General features: G+C 39.2%; 1 protein-coding gene across 1 annotated transcript in view; it reads right to left on the bottom strand.

Moving 5' to 3' along the window:
* Positions 1-17359, bottom strand: part of LOC119423998 (adhesion G protein-coupled receptor L3) — a 159966-nt gene that overhangs the window by 46872 nt on the left and 95735 nt on the right. The window contains exons 11-12 of the mRNA XM_037691788.1: positions 7622-7831; positions 2504-2724 (exon numbers count right to left, since the gene is read on the bottom strand). Of these exons, the coding sequence (XP_037547716.1) occupies positions 2504-2724; positions 7622-7831 (431 nt within the window). The remainder of the gene's footprint in view (positions 1-2503; positions 2725-7621; positions 7832-17359) is intronic.

Genomic DNA, 17359 nt, shown 5'->3' with positions numbered 1-17359 from the left:
AATCTCTTTACTTCAGATTTAAAGTGACTCTTGGGAGTATTTTAATAGCAATTCTGCTCAAATCTCTGTTTCCTCTTTGATCAGAGCTCAGCTGAAGAAAACGTCTTCAACTGAGCTCTACAAGCTGAACATCTATCTCTTTGTCTATCTCAGGTAGGTCCCAACAACATGGTGGACATTTTTCCTCAAAGTGACCCCACCTACGATCATCCTGCTCCAGCACCAAGAATCAATTTGGACCAGGGACAACCAGGTACCTTTTGCTATTCCCCACGTGTCACGCTCTATCCCTCGCCTCATCCTTCAATGGCAGCATATAATTGTTCCACCGGTGGCAGGCTTTAATTATTCACATGATGCCAAGGCTCAGGCGATGGCAGCTATCACCCCATCCATCACTGAGAACTATTGCGCTGCCAATCTACAAATGCAATGGTCTACCAGTTGTGTGGTAGCTCCTGAGCGTGTGTGTGTGTTTGTGTGAGGAGGTGGGGGTGGGGGGTGGCATACATGATAAACATCTCAGCAGCAAACTGCTGATGCTGGTCTTCATTATTTTCAGATGGGTCGGAGATTAACAGAGAGGACCAGAGAGCGATCCTCTGCTTTATAGACTGCAATGTGTTTCACACGGAGAGAAAAGAGCCGAAGACTAGCTCTGCTTTTGTAGCTTCAAACGGAAACAAAAACATCTGTGACATCCCATCGTTTTCTTTTCTTTCATTGTTTCTAGCTCTGTGTTCATGCAACCTTTATCTGCGTTCACACTATTGTGTTTCTGTATATTCTATCCATCCCACTACTTCTGCTATTTTAGCCATTCATGAATCAAAATGTTCGGCTCATTCAGGAGATGAGTGATATGACTTTTGATATTTGAAATGTTTGTACTTTTCAAAATATTCAGTTTTATTCACAAATATTTTTTTCTCATAAAAAAAATCTATGAGATATCGGCTTCAAGATAGCTGCCCTCCATTTTATTATTTTTTGCTACTTTTGGTTTTTAGCTACCGTTCTACTACTTTTTAGCTAGCATACCACTACATTTAGATCCTAACTAGCTTTTGACACTTTGAGCAAATGTACTTTAAGATAGTCTTTTGATACGTTAATATTTTTTAAACTAAAGTTTGCTGCGTTTTGTGTTTTGCTACAATTAGCTTTTGGCTTGCCTTTTGCTACTTTTAACTACTATTTTAGTAGTTTTAGCTTTTAGTTACCATTTTGCTATTTGTTAGCTATTTGCTACTTGTAGCTTCTAGCTACTATTTAGATACTTTTATAGCTAGTGTTTTGCTAAGTTACCTCCTATCTACCATATTGCTACTTTTAGCTTCTAGTTACAATGTTGCTACTTTTAGCTTTTAGCTAGTAATTAGCTACTTTTATACTTTAGCTAGTATTTTGGTACTTAACTTCTACCATTTTGCTACTTTAACTCTTATCTGCCATTTTGCTACTTGTAGCTTCTAGATAATATTTTGCTACTTTTAGCTTTTAGCTAGTAATTAGCTACTTTTATACTTTAGCTAGTAATTTGGTACTTAACTTCTACCATTTTGCTACTTTTAACTTGTGTTTTGCTACTTTACCTCTTATCTGCCATTTTGTTACTTGTAGCTTCTAGTTAATATTTTGTTACTTTTTGCTTTTAGCTAGTGTTTTACTACTTTTAGTTTCTATCTACCATTTTGCTACTTTTAGAGATTAGCTAGTGTTTTGCTACTTTTAATTAGCATTTTGTTGTTTTGGGAATTTAGCTACCACTGCTTCTTTTTCCACTTTGAGCCAATCTTTAACTTCTTGTAGTTTTTAGCCACTTTTATGCCTTTTTGTAGCTTTAACTACTCAGTTTTAGCTCCTACTTCATTTTATGCGGTTTCATTTTTTTTCAGTATTTTGTGGTCTTGAACATTAACCATGATAGCCTGAACTGAATCCAACAACACCATCTACTGAAATTAGCTTTGTTTCCTCGTGTAAACAGCGTTGATTCCAGCAGTGAGAAAAATGAACGCATGAACGAGCAACGCTCCGCTTTATTAACAGCCGACTGTAAGCAGTAGCTGCTGGAACACTGTCTGTAAGCTTATTAAAGCTCTTCAAACCAACACCCAACAGTTTTCATGTTGTTAGCAGGCTCTGAAAACACTCAAACTTTTCTCTGGACAAGTAGTTACTGATTCTCCGTTTCTTTACTAAAGTTAAATAAATTACAGAAATAAATGACAAACAAGGCTGACAGAAGAGGTACAGAAAAATAGATATAAGCCAAAATGTGGGTGCTTGGTTTACTGTCTAATAAACTGAGACAATATTTCTAAAAATAAATATTTTAGCTGATCCTTTAAGGTAAAATGAGAATTAGTATCCCTCATTTTAACCAAACGGTTACACTGTTTTAAGAGACTGAGTTCACAAACACATTGTTTTAAATCCAGTGAAGTAGCATGTCTCGCCTAACTCGTTGCACTAAGCGTGGAAATCTAAATGTACTTACATTCGATCTGTTCCATAACTGCGGTAGTCCACGGCGGCGGAGACGGCCACAATCAGCGCGGGAACTCCGTAGCCCACCAGGTAGAAGTAGCGCCGGCGCGAGTGCTCGCTCTCAAACACCTCCACCAGCATGATGTAGAGCTGCACACCCTCCAGGAACATCCAGGTGAACGCCGCCAGGAAAAAGAAGTGGAGCAAAGCGGCAAAAACGGCACAAGCGATCTGGGGAAGTTTTATGGTAACAGAGACACACAGCAAAAAAGAAAAGAAAGAGTGATTGGAGTGTTACTGTTCACACTGAAGTGTCATTTTTCTTGAGGGATTACAGTCATGGGACACAGGAAGTCCAGCCTCAGGACAAAAATGATCTTGTGTTGAACAGGTTGAACAACATATTCAGATTTGACTTCAAGTTTACAAAACCAAATAAAAATGGGAGAGTTGTGAAAAAAAAACCCGTCTATCCCATGACTAGGCAGCTTTAAACCACTATTAGCATCAACAACTTGAAGTAGACTATTTCTGTATGACTTTATCAGTCTCTCGTGGTTGTGGATGAATTTTGTTCCACTCTCCTTTACAACATTAATTTAGTTCACTGGGGCTTGTGACAACTTGTTTCTGCATAACTCTGTACAATTTCATTTATACGGCGTAAGAAGTTAATAAATCTGATCTTTTTGACGTAGCATAATGTCTTTTCTGCAAGGACATTTTATACTCCAAGAGAAACCCCATTCCAGAGAACAGCATCTTATGTCAGGAAGTCATCCAACGTCTTAATGACCATTAAGTCCTACGTACTTTCTGCAACACCCACACAGCATGCCAGACTCTACTCTGGAGAGATTTGCGGTCATACTGCAAAAAATGACTTACAGAAGCTAATGTTAGCTCAAAGTAGTTAATACTCCCAGCATGACCATGACTATACTCATGGAACTTTACCCACCCCCCACTTCAAATTGTTGGTCAATCTCACAAAAACTGATGCAAACCCTTGAGACAGAAAAAAAACACCGACTAGATCTTGTGGTGAGAACATACTGTTGAAGCTCCAAAGAGAACAAAATTACACCATTTAGGTTTTGTAACAACAGATGTACAGCTCACATTGGTCAAAGTTTGAGGTGTCTGACAGATAGCTTACCATTTCAAGACACTGAAATGGTAAGCTTTTCATTGTAATTCATTGTAAACTTACTGTTTACAGAAAAGTTGGGGGTCAATTCAGTGATTGCAAGGTACCCACATCCAATGGTTGAAAAAACAAGCCCAAACCATCACCCTTCCATCACCATGCTTGACACTTGGAATTAGGTGTTTCGGTAACACTTTACAATAAGGTACACAAAATTTGATTAACTACTGGGGAAAGCCTCAGGAACAAATCAGGAGTTAATGGGTAGTTCATCAGTACTTATTGGGGAACACACAGCCAAGCCTTGTTAGGGGACTACTGGTTTGTTACTACAGTAACAGAGGATAAATTATCCATGTGGGTTCTGAATAAACCCTGCACCAGTGAGGTCACAGCTCGTAATTGTCAAAAACCTGTTTCCTAGTGGTTACTGGTTTTATTGGATTTTCTCTTTTATAAACCTATTAAAAAGACATTATCAATTTCATAATGTTGTACTGGTGTCATCTTAACTATGTCTGACTATCACTTACTGAGTACCAAATCATTGCCTGGATATTATTTTGTTCACTGATGTAGTGAAGCATCATACCAAGTACTTACTGAGGAACCAATCATTACTTAATCACTACCTGACCATTACCTACTGGTTTGTTTCTGTGATAACAAACCAGTAATCCCTTAAAAAGGCTTGGCTGTGTGTTCCCCAGTAAGTACAGGTTAGCTACTCATTAGCGCCTGATTTGTTCCTGAACCGTTCCCTAGTAGTTAATCAAATTTTGTGTACCTTATTGTAAAGTGTTACCGGTGTTTCTGCTAATATGTTGTGTTTGGTGCTGTACTTTATGGTATGTAAACAGTATCATTGTAAGAGGGTAGCCCTTTTGTCCAGCATGACTGTAGCTATTATTCTAAAGGGAACGACTAGCAAAGTGAGCTATCTAAGTGACTGGAACCAGCACTGTTTTCCAACGTGTCATATCAGTGTCTCGAACAATTAGCACCGCTCAGCTTTGTTTGGCCGAACCGACTGGACGTTTGCCTGTGATGACTGGCAGTAGAACACTGCTGGTACTGAGCCCATGTAGTCTTGTCTGCTGTAGTTGGCTTGGATGAAGGAAGAATATGAAGAAGTGAAATCAACAGTCCAAAAACCATTTGAAACTAGAAGCCTGCCAGGTGAGGGCACATAAAATGGTATAGCACACATACGTGAATACAGCAAACAGCCGTTCACATGACCAAACACCCCCTAAGATACAACCCTTCCATGGGTTGATCTAATTATTGGCACAGTTGAACATAACTGGGGTATTTTGTCACTGAAATGGATTCGGTTAAATAACTAAAAGGTTGAGTGGACATTAATTGCAGTGCAGGACAGCGATTCTACTACTGGGCTCTGAGTCAGGGCCATAAAACGTTATGGGAGGAAAAGGTGCAGGCCAACAGCATAATCTTTAACTTCACTGGAAGTTCGATTTTGTGATTTAAATAATGTGTGATTTTTAGCTCCAACAGTTATGTTCATAAAGGAAAATGTTGATGAGTTTTAACGATACAAAGTAGTGTTTTATAATTTATATCCCTTTCATTTTTGTGTATTCATAAGTTTTAAAGTGCTATGACTGTCTGCTACATGCAATCAAATGTCTGATCCAAAACTGCAATGCTAAGAGCATCGTCTGCCTCGTTAACACACAAAAGTGGCAGGACTGTGAGAAGCTGCAGGTGGAAAAAAGCCGAGCTGTACACACATAATGACTCCACATTTGTCTGCTGTGTGAGAGCTGAGCATACACAGCTGAAGATGACTGTGCAGTGACGACATGTCTCCACCTGCTACCACAGCTGAGCTCTTTGCAGAAAATAAAGGCAATCCAAACTACAGCAAAGGTTTTAGTATCTTGTGGTCTTAATCCAGATTAGCCTGAAGTGGTTACAAATTGGAAAACAATTTATTTTTCGGGGTGAATTAATGATTCATGATCTAGTCAACGTGAGAGTGTGTTGGCAGCTTTTTGTTATGTATGTAGTGTATTCGGAAGGATGTGTTTTCTTCTGCACAACCATGGGAGGTAGATTTTGTTGAATAAATAACCCACAGTTCTTTGCTCTCAGAGTTTCTTTTCACTGAGCCAAGAAGGATCTAAATAGTCCAGGGCTGCTGACACTCAGTGGGGAGCTTCACTCGCAGCACAGCAGGACACCAAAGGTTATGAGTTTTTCTACAAAACATTTTTGGCTGAAGTGTGAAGAAGGTGGACAAACTTAAGGGGAGATGCATCTTGGCAGTACAAATGCACCTTTTCCTTTATGACACAGTGAAAAGACTAACTTAGAGATGTTTGAATCACAGCTGGGTGTTTGGGCTAGATAAGAATTATATGTAAATAGTTATATATTGTTCATATGAATATGAACCCATTTGTATTGATGCAACTTGATTCTATACTGTATATAGTGCTTTTTCAATCCCTCCATGTTGACACTCTCACTCATACACAGGTTCCACATATTTTACAAAGAGCATTCCTGCTTTTTTGTAACGCAGTTTTCTCATTTGCGCCACCTGCAGTTTAAGAGGAGAACTGCAGCAGCGTCTGTAAAAACAGCAACAAACACAGAATGTGTGCTTCGCTCATTGTTGATCAACTTGTGCACTGTAATTAAGATGAACTCGTGCGTGTGTGTGTGTGTGTGTGTGTGTGTATCCTCTCACAAATCAGAGATACACAACACTACATGTTCCTTTTGGAAAAAAATACAAATGAAAGCTTATTCGTCTTTTTCAATTATTCTAGAATATTTTACATATTGTTTGTGGTTTTGAGTTACAATTCCCCTTATATATTTTTTTTTGTTGTTGCTGAAGCTAGACAATTACCCTTTTTAAAAAGAAAATCCTACCTTTTTTATTATAATGTTCTGTGTTGATATATCTTCAGAAACTGGAGTAACAAGTCAAGTCAAGTCAACTTTATTTATAGAGCACATTTAAAACAGAACCTGTTATCAAAGTGCTTATAACAGGGTTATATGTTTGACACTGTCCTCTTCATTATGTATTGTAAAACAATTCTGCATGCAAACAACTTTATTTAATATTTATTCTATTTAAATTCTATTTATATTATTATTATTTTATTACTTTATTTTATATATATATTATTAATTTTTTTGTCCACTGTTGTCACTCTTTGTTAAAAATTCAGGTCTCTCTTGTAAATGAGTCCTCGAGGCTCAATGGGATTAAACTGTATAAATAAAGGTTGAATAAATGAAAATGGACACTTTTTCTAATAACTTGGTCGACTGAACTGATTTTGAGAGCATGTCAAAATAGTAATAAACTGTTTGCCTTTTGTTAGATTAGAAACTTAATTGATTTGATTTGATTGTTTTATCTTTGTATTCAGTTAAACCTACTAACGCACATAATTAGAAACATCGATTTCTTTAGAAAACAACTTTTAAGAGGCAAATACAATGACAAAAACAAGGTTGCTTGAATCAAAATAAACCAAAAAATCACTCACAGTATTACCTCCATTGCTTATTTTTTTATTCTTCTTAATTTAACCTTTATTTATACATTGAGTCACGAGGTCTCATTTTCAAGAGAGACCTGTTTGGGCGCAGATGGTGGAGTTTAAGGGCCTTGCTCAAGGGCCCAGATTGGGCAAATGAGGGTGGAGGCTGGTGTGTTTTCCACCAACATTTTGATTTCGGTCCGGGGAGTCGAACCGGTGACCTTCTGATCACAGACCCACCTTCTCTAACCTCTACGCCACCACTCCCAGTTAATAATTAACATGCTCTATTGTTTCAAGTTAAATTTAAAGTTTCTTAGTTATATAAAAAAAATGTGTAAACAAAAACAAAAACTTTTAGTCCAATCGGAATTATTGCAACTGTAAGCATAAACTAGCACTTTATAAGCCTCTTTTTTATTGTATTTTACTCTATTCTTCTTACCGGCTGGTCGCCCCGATTGATCCCCACCAGGAAGAGGGACTCGGCAATGAACAGACTGATGCACAGGTTTTTGTGGATGGTGTTGCGATCACTCTGGAGGCCACGGAAGAAGCAGAAGGTGAAGAGGCTGATGAGCAGACACACCAGAGAAAGCAGGATGCCGACCCAGGTGATGACGTCCAAGAGCATGTCGTGAACAGGGTCCGAATTCTGCAACAGAGTTAACCAAAGTGCTCAACAGATAATCCTCGGGGAATATTTTTATTCTTTTTGCCCAGAAATCAGGTTTTGGGTTACAAATTTAGGAAAAAAACGACAGTTTCTGTATGCATTTTTAAACTATAAGATTCAGATGTACGGCTAGTACCAGACGAAACAGGCTTTTTTTTTTTTAGAATAATGAAATACCTATAAAATGAAAACAATCTAAAAGCTTTTATTCCCACTGTTGTTTTCTGGTACTAAAGTGCAGACACTCAGCTCTCCAATAAACCACTACACCAAGCCACAGGTGGCAGATATGAATCATAAATTAGTTGGTGTGAATCAATTTAAAATGCCCCCCTGTTGTTTCATTTTAGTCTGGCAACAAAGTGAAACAAAGTGAGCAGCCCAACGGGCCACAGGTGTCCGAGGCCGACACAACACGAATTCAATCAAAGCATAACATGGGCAATATCTTTCATTGTTGCTTTTAGATAAATTGTATTTTTTCAGACTGTAATTTACCGATCACAGCCAGTTTTGGGGACTAAAAAGCCCTTTGCTGACAATAAACTTGTAGCTTACAGGGTAAAAAAATAAATAAAGACACAGTAGCTCTGCTTCAACAATGAAGGCATTTAAATGAGTTCATGTGCACTTAGGAAGCAGAAAAAAATATATTTTTATTCAATAGGAGCAGAACTTACAGAATAACATGGTCTTGCTCTCATAATATACAAAACTCAAGCAAAATAAGACATTTCTAGAATTTAGAACACATGGTTTATGACATAAAAGCATATTTTAAACATCTGTTTATGCATTTCTATGTCTAAACAAAGACCCATATTAGTTAGGACGCTTACAATTTATGGAAAGGACAATTAGGAAGCATTTAAATCTTTATTTTCAGCATCCAAAACTTGTACTTTACGGTGCTGTTGGTGAATGATATGAGCAGTTTTTCTGTGACTGTGTTAATTTTACATTTATTAATTTTTGAAAAAAAAAATGACTAGGCCTAGCATTTATTGAAGAAATGCATATCACCCGCTTCCTTTCATTTCACAACTTTAAACTAAATTCATGTTGTGTTGAGAAAGAATGAGATTACAGTCAAATCTTGAACATAACATTTTGTTTAAAGTCAAGTCATATTGTGAGATCAACTTGTGTTAGCTCTTGGAGTTGGTTGAGGACGACTCTCAGCTACTTAAACACCAGGAACAGCTTCTACCTGAAGCTGCTAAGACTCATAAATCCGTAAAAAAGATACTCACAAAAAAAATAAATAAATCTGATATTGTAATGCCACTTTAATTTGGTGATATGTGACTTATCTGTGCTGCTGATTATCCATGCTGCTGATCTCATGCTGCTGATTATGTCATGCTGCTGATTCTCTCATGCTGCTGTATTCATTCATACCATCTGCTCACCACAGACTCTTGCTCGGGCTGCTGTTGTTACGACTTATTGTTTTACATTATTAGTGTTTATCGTAAATCTTAGATCAGGGGTGTCAAACCCACTTACAAATGGGGGCAAAAAAAAAATAATAATTCAAACTGAGGGCCGGTTTCAGAATCTACATTCACTCAAGTTAGATACCCAACATCTTTTCTTGGTTGCAGGTTCCTCAACAAGAGTCTGATTGGTCTCTTTTGACATCATAATCAAAGATAACTGAAAAAATTCAAGTGAAAAAAGTATTTTACGTTTTACATATCATCTTGGGGGCCGGATAAGATGTCAACGAGAGCCACATTTGGTCCCCAGGCCTTGAGTTTGACATATGTGTCAGATCTTTTAGTGTACCATTTGGTGTTTGTTTAGCGTATATCTTAGATCCTTATATACTGTTTCTTTTTATGCTTTATATTTTGCTATTTTGGGGTGTAACTGAGACCAACATTTTGCTCCACCTCATGTACCATGTGATGGAAATGACAAAATTGACTTGAACTTGAAACAAATTTCAAATCAAATTCTGCGTAACAGAACTATTTATAGCCATTTTTGTATTTGCTTAAGTTGCTTAGTTGTGGCAACCACTTTGACTTGGACTGACACAAAAAGTAATCAGTTGCAGAAGTGTATCCATTAATGACTTTATGAAAGCTATAAAATCCATCCAGTGCTTCACAAGATATTTTGCCAAACATTATCACCCCTCTGTCTTCTGTGGTGTGCAGTATTACAAAGTTGTACATGTTGGTACACATAGTTCTTTATGTTTATTATACACTACCGGTGGTGAGAAACAGACTACTTTCTGTGAGGAAAACTCAACATCGTTTTAAACACGTCACAGGCATCAGATGTCACAACGTCCCAAATATCTCGATCAGATTATTCTGTCTTGGCTTTTTACGGCTGCAGGTCGATGCCTCGGAGGTCATTGTTAATATTTAAAAGAAATCTGCCAACCTCCTTATAACTGACCAAGACAACGAGGATCAATTACCTTTAAACACACATTTCAAACGTATCGTGAGGCAGTGAAAGGAAGCGCATGCGAAACTTTAATGTGAACTCCCTCCTAACTGGGTGAAGCTCTCTCATCCCACTGTTTTTAGTTGGCAGGCTCGGAGCGTGGCTGTTGGAAACAAAAAGCTGTGTTTGCAGTTTTGGAAATCAGCAAAGTTATGTATGAGTCTGAGCTATAGGATGAAGCCAAGAAAATATTTGCATGCGCTGAGAAGTAACATCACAAAATAAAATGCTAAAATGCCTTTTAAACAAGCATCGTATTTCACTGAATTAGGGTACTACCAGGAAAAAAATAAACAAAACCTAACAGTAAAGGCATTGCACAAAAGTCTTCTTTAGCAGGAGCTGAGCTAATGCTACCAGAGAGGGGAACAGATGCTGATCATTACCAGGCTCTGGTACAATAACAGCCGCAGTGCTCCTTGAGTCTGGGGAGAGCGGGCTTTTGATTTTCCTGCCTGATGAGCCGTTGTGTATACGTCGGTGGGGTGGGATGGGTGGTGGCAATATGTTGTATACAGCAGCCATCTGTGTGTATATGTATCAAAGTGAGCCTGATTTAAGCCCCCATAAGGGTGTGTATGCAGTAGGTGGCAACAGATGTCAGTGTTTGGGTTCGGATGCTTTTGCAGTGTTTTGTTTGGTGCATTAGTCTGTCCTCGGTCCGCTGTGTGATGAAGATGCAGTGGGGTGGTGCTGGCCATAGTGCATTGCTTGGGGGGGGGGGGGGGGGGCCCTGAGATCTCCTGGGATGCAGTGGTTGCAGGCTCTATCCATCACCATCTCACCTTCGACTGAAGAGGGGTCAGAAGCAGCAGAAGAGGAGGCGAGAAAAATAGGTAAAGCTATAGGAACAAAGGGGAAAAGGGTAGAGTGTATCTACACCTGGGTGATGGATTTACTGTGGAATGATTCTCTTTTTTCTTTTGTTCTAAGAGGTAGATAATGCCTTAGCAACACCAGCCACGATGTCTCTTCTCTAAAGGTTCCCTTTTACCAGGGGCTTTGTCCAGGCAGGATGGCAAATTATGTGATCTGCGGGGCTTCAGCACCTATCTTTAAACCGACAAACCTCAGAGATGGGAATCTGTGTGAAGGTCTCTGAGTGGGCAGATGTAATTTACTCTGAATCGCACTTGCTGTGCTGTAAGACAGGCGCAGTCATTCAGGATCTGTTAGTTAGCAGGACGAGTCACATTTGATTTGTCATACCCCTCTTTCATTGAGACAATAACATATGCCTTTACGTACCCTGACACACTGCAAAAGAAGCCAAAAAGCTCCTAAAATAGTTCTCTGAAAAGTGTGAGAGGGGAAAGTGAGCAGAGAGTCGATCCTTTGCACCTCAAAGAACCACTTCTCAGCATGGGGCTGTGAAGCCAATCCAATTAAAATGCATAAATCACTTGATGTGCCTCCAGAGCTGGTCTTTGACTCGTGAAATACTGTCAGGCAGGGCAGACTGTTGCGCTAAGGGGTAGCGGCCCACTGTAAGGAGTCATGTGACAAATTCACCCGTGGTACGACCGGGGATTTATGAGCTGCACAGAGATGGGGGAGCAGTCGCAGAGAGAGCGCATGAATCAGGGGGTCTGGGCAAATTTGTCACATTTAAAAGGGGCTGGGAGAAAGACTCCAGCTTGTGTGGTTGGGAGTTGATATTCAGCACATGCACCTTATGTCGCAATACGGCACAATTCAGCCCGAGAGAGGCTCTCCATCGTCGTCTCGGCAGTTAATAAGGTCCATTTCCTCTCCATTTGTGCTACACGTAGATCAGTCTTGAGCCATCGGGCTGGGCGTGTGTGTACAGAGCTGCAACCTGGTTTTAAGTTATAAAACACACAGTTGACCTTGATTATCCTTCCTTAGTTTTCATAGTTACTGTCTGTTTGGGCCATAAAAACAGTGACGAATGTAACCCAAATATCCCTTCCTTCATTTAGTAGAATGCACCAATATTTTGTACTTACTGGTCTACTGGGAGTACTGCCATCTTCCAGTAGTGCAATGCCTCCCTGGGGTTTGTCTTACTATGCACTAGCCGAATGTAAATAATTGGCCTGTTGGTGGAATCTGAGCAGGTATATAATTTTTGAGCAGGGGAGATGGCTTTGGTGGATATCCTTTCAATTCTAGAAAATGGTAAACTCAAATTCAAAAAATCCAATAAAACACATATGAAAGTTGAGCGGCTTCTAGCCTGTCGGGATTATTAGAAAATCTGATTACAGCAGAGACTAATAAAATGGTGGGCATTCATAATGTGTTCATGCAGAATTCACTGATCTGTTCCATTTTCTAAAGTGGGACCCAGTAAGCCAGGAATACCTACACAAGTTGACATTGCCGCTACTATGAAGTACTATAGAGGTCAAATGATTTGATAGGAAACGTTCTCTGCTCTGCTCTTTGAGAAACTAAATCCAGCCTTTTGATATGAAGATGAGTGAAGTGAATTTAGTTTTTAAACACTTTAAGCATTTTAAGCACACTCAATAGCTCAAGTCTCGGTGACACGTTCAAGTACATCCCATCACTTTAGTCCCATCAAATGGAAGATTACAGTAAGACACATTAAATCTCTTGTGTACAGCTGTTTGGTGGTTTGTTTGTGTGAATGATGGCTCTTCATCTGAGACAGCAAGACCAGTGAAAGGCTGAGCATTCCTTAAAAAAAAAAAAACACGCACGTCCAAGTTTTAATTCAAGAAGGCCACCACACCCATCAGCCACAGAAACATCTTGCAGGATGCAAGTATAGTTAAGAGTAAGTTGTAGCCATATTTTGTGTGGCAAAGTTACATTAGCTGTAGCAGCCATCTTATATTGGGTTGACTCCATTGATGTAGTCTACATTTTTATAGTGGGTATACTGTGCTTAGAAACCAAAGTACACAGGTTAGTACAATGTAATCATCAATTTACTTTGATTTCCCCAAAGTACCTCCCTAAGAAGTGGAAGATAATGGATGAATGGATCTATGTTACATAAACACACAAACATATATATTATGATATTTATTATTATAAGTTATTTTCTTTTTAGTTCAAAGTAAATTGGACAAAATATGAAAGTTATTTAGGCTTTAAGTGGCTCATGTAAATATGAATGTTTTAAATGAAGTGGGTTTTTTTTTTAAACAATTTGCGTTGTTTGAAAAAAATTAATTTAATGTAAAGTAATGTGACCAAGAATTGTTGTTTAATAATGGTTTTGCTGTTTATTGCTCTCAAAACTTTGAATTGGCGGCTTAAAAAATTATGAATACTTTTGAAACGTCAAAATATTGATATCCGGTCTAAGCTTTTATTCTGAAAACCCCCTTGCCCGTGTTTCGGCGCTGCTCTACGTCACTCCCGCTAGCTTAGCATTGCTGGAGGTGGAGCGGCTCGCGGTAGCACACGAGTCTGACAAAATACAAACAGACTGTCTCTCCCCAACCCCCCCAAGAAAAAAGAGGGACACTACTGTTCTTCGAAGGCATTTACATTTCGCCCTGACATTTCAATATAATGACACGTGCAATGATACATCACATATCATTGGGCACTTTTAAGTTGGCATACGGAAATTCCCAAGCTTTTCTAGTGGGTATACGGCACATACCATCATATCATGTAGACTACACCACTGGTTGACTCTGAAGAGTGTTGGGTTGTAGATTTACATCCAGTGATTTCTTTCTGAGTTTCATTAAAACCCATTAAGTGGTTCGTGAAATATGTTGCTAAAGATGCAAACACAAATATGGCAGCAGGCGATAGTAAAGACATCAACCGTTCAGTCAGATCAGCAGTCTTCAAACTTTCCATCCTTTGGAGGAAGACAAACAGATATGACTCAAAATTAAAACAAAGCGAATCAAGTATACTTGTTATTTAGATTGCTGTTAGGAGTGTTTTCATATATTTAATTATTTTGTTTCCTTAATGCTGAAGAGAAGGTGGGCATTCGCTCTATACCAACCCGTTCAGTACGTCACAAAAACAATTTGAATAGAAAGGTCTAAAGATGAATAGAAAGGTCTAAAGATTACTTCCACATCCAATCTTTTGGCCTGAAAATAAAATGAGAAAATATGTGGTCATAAGCCCTCCCCCTGTCATGACCCTGCAACCCTCTAAGGGGTTATGCTCACACAAACCACTGGACGTAAATCTACAACAAATTAACTTTTGGAGTCAATCCACTTCAACATGACCACCAGTCTAATCCATATTAGCTGACAAAACCAACAACAACAAAAAAGCTATAACTCTGTAAATTATATTTATAATGAGCTGGAATTTGAGCTGAGAATCTTTCCAGTGCTTCTCCTACCATTTTACACTCAGGGTGCCCCGCCCTGTCAACAGAACCGAGCGAGCGCCCTGCCTACATCAACCCCAACACCTCCCCCCGACCACCGTAACGCAAATCTAGCGGCGCGCAATACAGACGAGCTAGCTAAAAAACACTTGCTGAGCCCGCAACCCCCCCCCCCCCCCCCCCCAAAAAAAACTGTTGGTACAAATAGCGCACAGCACAGACGTGTCTTGGTCTCCATGGTTTCCCCGTCTACAAAAATCATGGAAGAAATGAGCGCCCTGCCAAGGCAAGAAATATAGCAGAAACACTGTGTACTATCATTATCATCTTGCAAAATTGCACATTTTCATTTTTTGCCAACATAACATATTCTTAGTCTAATTGGCATGGAAGAAGGTGATGTGCATTTCTTAAAGGAACAGTGTCCCATTCTGGTCATCGAGGGCAACAATCCTGCATGTTTTAGAAGTTTCTCTGTTCCAACACACAAATGTTGAATCATTTGGTGACAACAGACTTCTGTGGAACATGAAGAGGTAATTCAACCATCGAATCAGGTGTGTTAGACCAGGAAAACAAGTAAAACATGCAGGATAGTGGCCCTTAAGGACCAGGATTGGACACTCCTGCTATAAAGGACTGCTAAGGCTTTAATTGCTCCTTTTTTATACAGTAGTATCCCAATATATACTGACCCATGTTTCTTTAAGGGTTCCTCTGAATAATATTTTGTGGTAAAAGTTTTCATCCTTTCAATGCACATTGTTAGATTTCAGAATTGTGTGTATGCCAGTGGAAAAATATATGGAACCAATTACAAAATGCATTTTCCCAGAAGAATGAAACTTTTAAAAACTCTATTATCACCCACTTGAGTAAAAACGGTGACAGATGTCAGGTGTTAAGGCATGTAACCAGTGTATGACTGTAACAATGCATCACATCCCACTCAGATAACACAAACGTCATCAAATCATCTTTGGGGGTGGGAAAAGCTTCCCACTTATTATGAGCTGAAAATACAATAGCTGTAAAAAGGACAAATCATGTCACTTTAGGCACAATCAGGAATATTTCACCACTTATAAAACCCATAAAATATGTCGCGGGCAAAAAAAGTTCCTTGAATCTTTGATGAACGTCTCATTGTTTCCAGTTGGAGTTTGTGGAGTTTATTGGCCGCTGAAACAAGATTAATGAAAATTGTGACACTGGAGTCGGTCCACAGAAGGGGAAATTGCAACTGCAACTTTCTCAGAGAAACAAACAAGCCTAAAACATAATCTGTGACTCCGAGGGTAATGCGTAATAACAATGCAGAGATGAGCGGTGCTATGTTCTGTTGCCATGGACACCAAGAGTCTAATAGTTGCTCCATGGTTTGAGAAATTTCTTTATCCGCTGCTTTTTCTTGCACCCGTTTTCTCCTCCATTCACTGTGTTTTCAGATCCGGCTTGGTGACAGTTTGTCAAATAAAAAGCCTCAGACAAGCTGCCTTTTAAAACATCCAGGTGAAAAAGATAAAAGATAAGAAAAAGGTTTTAAAAAAAATACAGTAACTGAGAAATGGGGTGTAGCTACTGTCCACTCTACTCCGGTTGAATACAGAGCCACAAGCAAGCCGGGCTTTTCAAAATGTTGGGGATTGGCTTGACTGAAAGAGCTCTTTTACAGCTTCCTTTTTTTATTTTGCTTTCATCGTGTGAAGGCCTCCATTCTTCATGGCTGCCTCACTATTCCAGACTCGACTTCAGCCCTGCGGGGGGTTTAGTGGCTCCAGAAGTCATGCTGCAGAGTGACAAACAGCGGCTCTCTCAAGCCTCCACCAACCAGGAGAGAAAAAGGACGCGTGGGTACACGGCAGGAGGCGACGACTTCAGGATGAATGTGTTGTTACTTTGCATTTTGGTTTGCGGATTTTTTATGGTACAAAATAAAATAAAAGCATGGTACTCCATGAAGGAATGCATATTACCAACCACCTTTCATGCCAGGGTTTTAGACTAAAATAACCTTGGCAAAATTGTAGACATTTGATGAGTTAATTATTTTGTTATATTACTTATAGATGATTATTGTTGGAATTGATTGTTTGAATTGATTTTGTTTTAAACAAGGGGCAGATATGATAAGATTTTTTCTTCTTCTGCTACCTTTCATTTTATGATGTGTTTTTTTTTCTCATTTGGTTTCTAATTGTTTTTGTGTTTTAAATATGAAATGAATAAAAATGACAAACAAACAAACAAACAAACAAACATTTGAGTCAAACTTGGACAATATTGTTTTGCGAAATCTCATAAAATACTGTGATCTCTAATGCACAGAATATGTGCTGTGAATGACGCTCAGCTACCACAAAAATTGGAGCTCAATATCTGTGAAACTGTCGTGAGCTGTTGAGGCCTCAGGTCTCATCTCGGACCCCAGGCCCCCCTCCAGCTCAGGAGGCTCCCGGCTTGCACTCCCTCGGAAGTAGTAACTCACACTATCTCAATAAATCAAGGAAACGTGAATTCAGTTCACCAATTGCATTAAATCAAGGCAGGAAAAGGTTACAGTTTACAGCGCTGGCCTCTCCGATACAATTCGACGCAAGATCAAGGACCGGAAGGGGCGGATGACATGTTGCCTTACAACTATATTGGGCCTAGGCTCCGCCTTCTTCCAGGAGCACAGCCTATCATGTGGATAAGAGGGGCGGACTAAGTGTGATCTCATTGGATCT

The sequence above is a fragment of the Nematolebias whitei genome, chromosome 1, assembly GCF_014905685.2.
Source record: "Nematolebias whitei isolate Nwh7 chromosome 1, NemWhi1, whole genome shotgun sequence".
NCBI classification, from domain to species: Eukaryota; Metazoa; Chordata; class Actinopteri; order Cyprinodontiformes; family Rivulidae; genus Nematolebias; species Nematolebias whitei.
This window is presented reverse-complemented; position numbering and strand designations above follow the sequence as displayed.